General features: G+C 37.9%; 1 protein-coding gene across 2 annotated transcripts in view; it reads left to right on the plus strand.

Annotated features, from left to right (window-relative positions):
- Tbck (TBC1 domain containing kinase) overlaps positions 1 to 7,277 on the plus strand; it is a 148,640-nt gene that overhangs the window by 916 nt on the left and 140,447 nt on the right. For both annotated transcript variants that reach the window (XM_029537455.1, XM_021195648.2), the window contains exon 2: positions 3,452 to 3,673. In XM_029537455.1, coding sequence (XP_029393315.1) covers positions 3,481 to 3,673 — 193 coding nt within the window. In that variant the 5' untranslated portion in view covers positions 3,452 to 3,480. The remainder of the gene's footprint in view (positions 1 to 3,451; positions 3,674 to 7,277) is intronic.

Below are 7,277 nucleotides of genomic sequence, written 5' to 3' on the forward strand. Positions count from 1 at the left end.
TGTGTGTGTGTGTGTGTGTGTGTGTGTGTGTCTATGTGTCTATTTTTTGTTTGTGAGCTTCATGCACACCAGAGAGGTAGAGTGATACTGAAATTTGTATTCTTGCTTGTGGTTTATCTTCTTGAATCATAAACACTTGTCTGATTTTTCAGTTGTATGTTATTAATGTCTATAATGGAAAATCTAATATATCATTGTAAAAGCTAAATATTAAAATGTCGAGGTTATGCCTCACCTTTCCTATGACTTCAAGCCTGGTATGTGATATAACTTTCTGTAATTTTGGATCTTCTCATTGAATAAAAAATTAAAATTCAAGTAGTTTTACTATTGACTTAAACTGGCTCACAGTATCAACAAGATTCAGAATACTGGTCATAACTATTTTCACACGAACATTTGAGTATGTGTTTTGACTCCTCTATTATGAAAATAGCAGTGGCTCTCTCCATTTATCACCGCAGAAAACAAATTCGCCTGTGTTACCAAGTTTTCAGGTCCATTAGTTTTGAAAGCCTAGGGAGATTTTATTTGGCTCCCAATGAACAGAGAGGAGCCTTGTGCTCTAAAGGCTTCTTGTAGAGCAAGTCTGAGGTCTGGAGTTTGAATTGGATATGAAGTGGTGTGCATCAGAACTTTTCATAAAAACAGGATGGGCATAACCGATCTGTGGTGGCACTAATGGGTGTATCCTTTTTATTATAAAGAACACACATTTATTTCAATTGTCAAGCCAGATTGGGGCAGTCTAGGGTAGTCATCAAATGCATATGGCTATGGCTACCTGGCTTCTTATATTTTGAAAGCAAGTAGTATCTGTAAACAAAAAGTTATGACTAATTAGCTGATGAAGTCGAGCAAATCGTGCTATCATTAATTCCTAGTGTAGTCTAGGGACACCTGCATTTTTTCCTTAGGACTTTTAATTATACACTGTCAAAATTAGTCATAGTTCCTAAGTGTATTGTTTATGTGCAGAAAAACAAATGTTTACAGTAGTAGGGATTTATAATTATTTCTCAGTGCAAACTCACACAGTGTGCTAGGTCACATTTTTTCCTTCCTTTAATGTCATGACCATGGGCATTTTTATAATATCAAAGATAATTCAAGTTCATTCTTTCCCTCCAATGGTAAGTGTGCTTGATTTAGTAGATTGTATGTTTAGACATATTTTTAACCTTTCTACTTTTCAAAACCCCTTCCTCTGTTTTTTGCCTTTTGGTTTCTCTTTAAAGAAAATATGCATCCCCTTCTATGGCATACCTGGAAGCCCCCATTCCATTCTCCTCTCCTTGAACATATTTAACTTAGAATTCAGTGGCTTTTTTGTTAAGCAAATGATATTTTAGTTCTTCTGGATAGCTTCTATTTTGTGTTTATTCCTACAGAACTCTTGTATAAATCTTATTGTTTCTTTTTTTTTAAAGATTTATTTATTTTATGTATATGAGTACACTATAGCCATACTGATGGCTGTGAGCCATCATGTGGTTGTTAGGAATTAAAGTTTTAGGACCTTTGCTTACTCTGGTTGGCCCCGCTCACTCCAGTCCAAAGATTTATTTATTACTATATCTCAGTACACTGTAGCTGTCTTCAGACACTCCAGAAGAGGACATCAGATCTCATTACAGATGGTTGTGAGCCACCATGTGGTTGCTGGGATTTGAACTCGGGACCTTCAGAAGAGCAGTCGGTGCTCTTAACCACTGAGCCATCTCTCCAGCCCAGTTTTATTGTTTCTTTAGGTTTATTGTCTATCCCCTCTGTTGTATTAAATTACAGCCTAGAGACATGTGCTTATAATAGGTGTGTGCATGGTCCTTCTTGTATGGCAACTTGAACTGTTTGATGTGGATTTTTTTTTAATAGCACATGATATCATGATGCTGACTTTTACTATATTGTAGCAATAAATTCTAGTGTGACTTTAATGTGGGGCTCCTTGATTACTGAGGAATCTGTTTATTTTCTCACAAATCTATTGGCCATTAATCTTTACTCTTAGAACGTGTTACTTTCTATTTTCTTTATATCATTATATAATGCGTGTAATATTTTCTCAAATCTATATATAGTTGAAATTTTTATTTAATACTAATTATTTCAGATGCCATCAGAGCTGTGTGTATGTATGTATGTATGTATGCATATGTATGTATGTATGCATGTGAGTTAATATTCATTTTTGCTCTTTATACTATAGTTTCTTCTAAACCACCCAATGATTCTCATTAGTTCAGTGTTTAGAAGCCAAGTTTTGTTTTGTCCTGCCTTGGTACAGGGTTCTCATGTAGCCCAAGCTGGCCTTGACTCACTGTGAGCTCCTAATCCTCCTGAGGTCTCCTCCCAGGTACTTGCTTACACACGCACTACAAAGAACAAAGCAAGGCTGTTTGCTGTTCCCTGCCCTTGGAGAAGCTTGTCTCCTAGATGCTTGTTTTAGGACAGCTCCAACTTACCTAGGGTACTAACAATTCTGAAATTGAGGACTTCCTCCCCAGCTTTCCCTTCCTCTCTCGCCCTCCCATCCTCTCTTTCCCAGTGTTTAGAGCAGTTCTTATAATTTATGGTCACTTTACTCATCTGGCTTTCCTTCCTCTTCCATCTTCCTTTTTCCTTCCCACTTTCCCTTTTTTTCCTTTTTCCTCCCTTCCTTATCTGTTTTTCTCTTATATTTGGAAAATAAGTGACTGTCCATATATATTGGGGCAGACTGACTCTTTAGTACTCCAGTATTTCATATCACCATTCTAACTTTAAGCTTTCTTCTGACTTCGGCTTAGCATTGTCCAGGTTCTTTAAGGTGAAGTCCCTGAATCTGAAGAGACCACGTTAACCATTTCCTGCTACACACTTGCATACTTGTTTCTGATTTGGTGATGTTGCTGTTTTTGTACATAGTGTATAGTCACTTCTTAAAGTCATTGAACTAGGAGGACAGTAGGTTAGTCAAGCTTTAGGTAAGAGAGGGACTTCACTAACATGAAAAGACAGTATCAGATTTCCTCAAGACTTACAAGTCACAGACTTGGCCGTGCATGGTGGTGCATGTGTGTAAGCAAGTACCGGGGAGGGGAAGGCAGGAGGATTAGGAAGCAAGCCTGGGCTAGGTGAGGACCCTGTACCAAAGCAGAACAGCAAAGCAACAACACATCCTCCTCAGTTGCAGGGATAACTGAATGTGAAGTTGAAATCTTCTAACTCTTCTCTTTTTTTATGCTATGAAAAACCTTTGAGATTGATTTTGAGCAGCAATATAAACTTGTGCTTGGTTGTTTTTCTTTCATATATTGCCTTTACATTTTTAAACTTTGACTTTTTTAAATATTTGCTCTCAGAGTGTCCTGGTTGTTTTGTTTTGTTTTTCCAAGTTGACTGATTTTAAAGTGAGAAAGTACTGGTTTACTATTAGCTCATTCTGTCATAAAATTATCTCGTTTTGTAGATCATCTTAAAGGACCTAAGACTCCAAAAATGTTTCCTCTGAAGGATGCTGAGATGGGCGCCTTTACCTTCTTTGCCTCTGCTCTCCCACATGATGTTTGTGGAAGCAACGGACTTCCTCTCACACCAAATTCCATCAAAATCCTAGGTCGCTTTCAAATCCTTAAGACCATCACCCATCCCAGACTGTGCCAATATGTGGATATTTCTAGGGGAAAGCATGGTAAGATTTTTTTCTTTGGAATTTTATGTTCACTGCTTCAAGATGCAATTTGAAATAGAGTCAGTATCTATTGACAAACAGTCATAACCTTGCTTTCTGTGCTTCAGAGTAAACTTGACTGACTTGAAGTGAAAGGGAGTCTTACTGTCTCATTGTTGCAGTTGCTTTTACAGAACTAAAGTAGTGGAAAAGTGTGTGTCTTGTGACAACAGTGTTGAGTGCCGTTGAGTTCTCTGGACCGGACTGCGCTGGTAGAGATAGAAAAGTCCATGAAAGTCAACCCTGTGTGCTTTCAGAGATTCAGCCATGTGTTCTATAAAATGTTTCAAAGGTTTCTACCTCATGCTGAAGACCTTCATAAATATTTACCTTTTCTTTGTTTTTCTGAAAAAGCATACTAAGCTATACTTGAAATTGGATAGTTCATTTTTGAAAAAGTATTTGCTCTGAGAATATTTGGGTTTTGTAGGCTATGAGCAGAATAATGATAGCTCTCATTACAATGGTTAAATAGGGCTGGTGAGATGGCTCAACGAGTAAGAGCACTGACTGCTCTTCTGAAGGTCCTGAGTTCAAATCCCAGCAGCCACGTGGTGACTCACAACCACCCATGATGAGATCTGACACCCTCGTCTGGTGTGTCCGAAGACAGCTACAGTGTACTTACATATCTTAAAAAAAGTGGTTAAATAATTTTCAACCATAAAATTATTTTTGTTGTTACTTAATAACTGTAGTTTTGCTACTGTTATGAAACGTAAATATTTTTCGAGATAGAGATTTGCCAAAGAAGTTGCAACCCACTGGTTGAGAATCACTGACTTGTAGCAATGAGTAATCTTCATCATAATACTGTGCGGAAGGAACAATTACAGTGTTGTTTTATAGATAAGGAAATTAAGGCAGAGTATGATCCTGTATAGGAAATACAAAACAGTAGAATACTAAGACATACAATAATGAATTGTTACTTGATAAACACCTCTAGAAGTCACTGTAAGTATATAATAATGCCATAGCCATGTCATTCGGGCTGTTTGGTCCCTTGAGACTATAAAGCTTGACTGTATACTTGTTGAATATTTAAGTGCTTGTAGAAAGCTTAGTGAGAAACATGGGGAAAATAGTGATAAAAATAGCAGTTCTAGTAGATGATTATAATTGGTGTTTCATACTCACATGTATATGCGTGTGCACAGGTGACTATATCTGGTATGATCTACAATCCAGAATTGGAGAGCTCACCTGTGATCCAGATCTTGAGGCTGGAAGACACAAGTTTCTGACCTGGATCTTGGCATGGAGATCTTGAGGCATAGTGGCCATGAAAAGCTTAGGCCCAGGCAAGGTAGTACACACCTTTAATCCCAGGACACTAAGGCAAGGAGATCTCTTGAGTTTAAGGTATGCCTGGAACAAAATGAGTCCCAGAACCAGGATCAATGGTGCACATCTTTAATCTGGGCCACACCTACTCCAACAGGGCCACACCTTCAAATAGTGCCACTCCCTGGTTGAGCATATACAAACCATCACAATATGTTACTTTATTAGAGCTTTGTATAATATAAAGTTGTCTTTAATTTATTGATTTAGCAAATATTATTATTAAGAATTACTGTGATCTGGTCTGGCTTAATTTTTCTGGTAAAGACTAAGAGTTTCTTTCTGTGAGGAATATATTTGGAGGGAAGAACTGTAAGAACACTGGCTTTGAAACAGTGTAGACTTAGAGTAAAACCTAGTTTCCAACCTAAGGATGTTTGTCTTTAAGTAAACAGATAATACTCCATGGCCTTCACCTTCTGTGGCAGTATGACACTGTGACACCCATAGCAGCTGCACTTCCACAGTTCAGCAGAAGTCTAAAAATTTATAGTCCGCCTGAAGAAACTGTTAACTCTATCAATATTGCTAACTATATATCGTATTCTGCTTCCTTTCTCCATAAAGGATATCAAAGTATCTACTCTAAGTCATGTTACTTTTTAATTAGTTAATTTGTGTATGATTTAACAAGAAAGTACTGTGATACCGTATGACAAACATAATAATTAAGAGCCCTACAGTCAGGGCTACTATATGTGTTCCATATGTTTATTGCATGAAAGCCTGCGCTAATGCAGTGTATGAGTGCTAACCCTAATTCTGACTAATCCTGGAAGAAATATAATAATCGGCTTAAAGATAACCATAAGACTAAAGGTAACTATCCCCATAGTAGATAGGTAACAGCATTTGCAAAAAGCCCAGTAACGCACCTCTAGCAAGTTTATTTTTTTTAATTGTTAAAATTAGCTTTTGCTCACTATCTTTATGTGTTAAATGGTTTCAACAATATTGATGTTGGAAAATTTGGGGAATTTTAGAGATTTTTACACCACCCAACAATGAACTGATATTCCCTGCATGTTCTCCTAACTACCCTTCACACTCCCTCGCACTTCAGCTAGAGCATCTAAGGAAAGACCTTGCCATGGCGAGATGTCCCAGTCCCAGACTACTCCAAGCAAATCCTGCTGGTGTCCAGCTGCAGCTGGTGACCATATTGAGTAGGACATTCTCAGACCCTTACGACCTTCAGTAAAGTAGTTAGTTCCTAGAACTTCATTCTTCTTTCCTAATGACTTCAGATTCTTCCCACCATATCAGAAACTCCTTGGAGCTTCACAACCTATAACGCGGTCTTCGTCTCTGACTAGGTGCTCCACATGCTTCCTCTCGTCTGAAGGTTAATTCAGGAGCCTAGCCCCCACATCCACCTCTCTCCAGGTTTACTTCCTCTAACCAACACTGAAATTGGGCTGTCACCAAACAGCATCCTTGGGAAGATCACTCTTACTGACCTTGCCTGCCTGTGAACCTCATTTGGCTATCAGTATCACATAGCAATGGATCCCTCATATACCTTATAAGCCAGACCAGGGCTTCAAGCGTGAAACATTTTTTAAAAATCCAAAGAAACATACTTAAATGAAACTAATAAAGCTTGAATGTATTGATTTTATCAAGATTAATCTTTTGTTTGTTTGTTTGTTTTGTTTTGTTTTTTGTTTTTCGAGACGGGGTTTCTCTGTGTAACTCTGGCTGTCCTGGAACTCACTCTGTAGACAAGGCTGGCCTTGAACTCAGAAATTCACCTGCCTCTGCCTCCCAAGTGCTAGGATTAAAGGCGTGCGCCACCACTGCCTGGCAAGCTTAATCTTTTTGAGTTGAAATATCAGCAGAGTTTAGAAGTACAGTGAAGATTTAAAGTGGTAGTGTGTTCCTTTTTGATTGCTATTGGATATTTAGAAATGTTTCTGTGATTACCATTGAGATGAATGAAAGAAAAATTATTTTACTACAGAGATTTGAAATTTAAGTATGGAATAAATAACATTATTAAGGACATAGTATTATTTATTCCGTACTTATAACCTATAAATTTCAACCTAAAAATTTCAACCTAAATGCATGCATAGGTCAGGGTTATATCACAGAAATGAACTTGTAGAGTTTGCGTGCATGAAGAGATCATGTAGCCGGAAAATGATCGTATACACCTCTGATCCTAGTACTCGGGGCAGAGGCAGGCTGGTCTCTGAGTTTGAGACCAGCCTGG

Source organism: Mus pahari, chromosome 4 (assembly GCF_900095145.1).
Source record: "Mus pahari chromosome 4, PAHARI_EIJ_v1.1, whole genome shotgun sequence".
Classification (NCBI taxonomy): domain Eukaryota; kingdom Metazoa; phylum Chordata; class Mammalia; order Rodentia; family Muridae; genus Mus; species Mus pahari.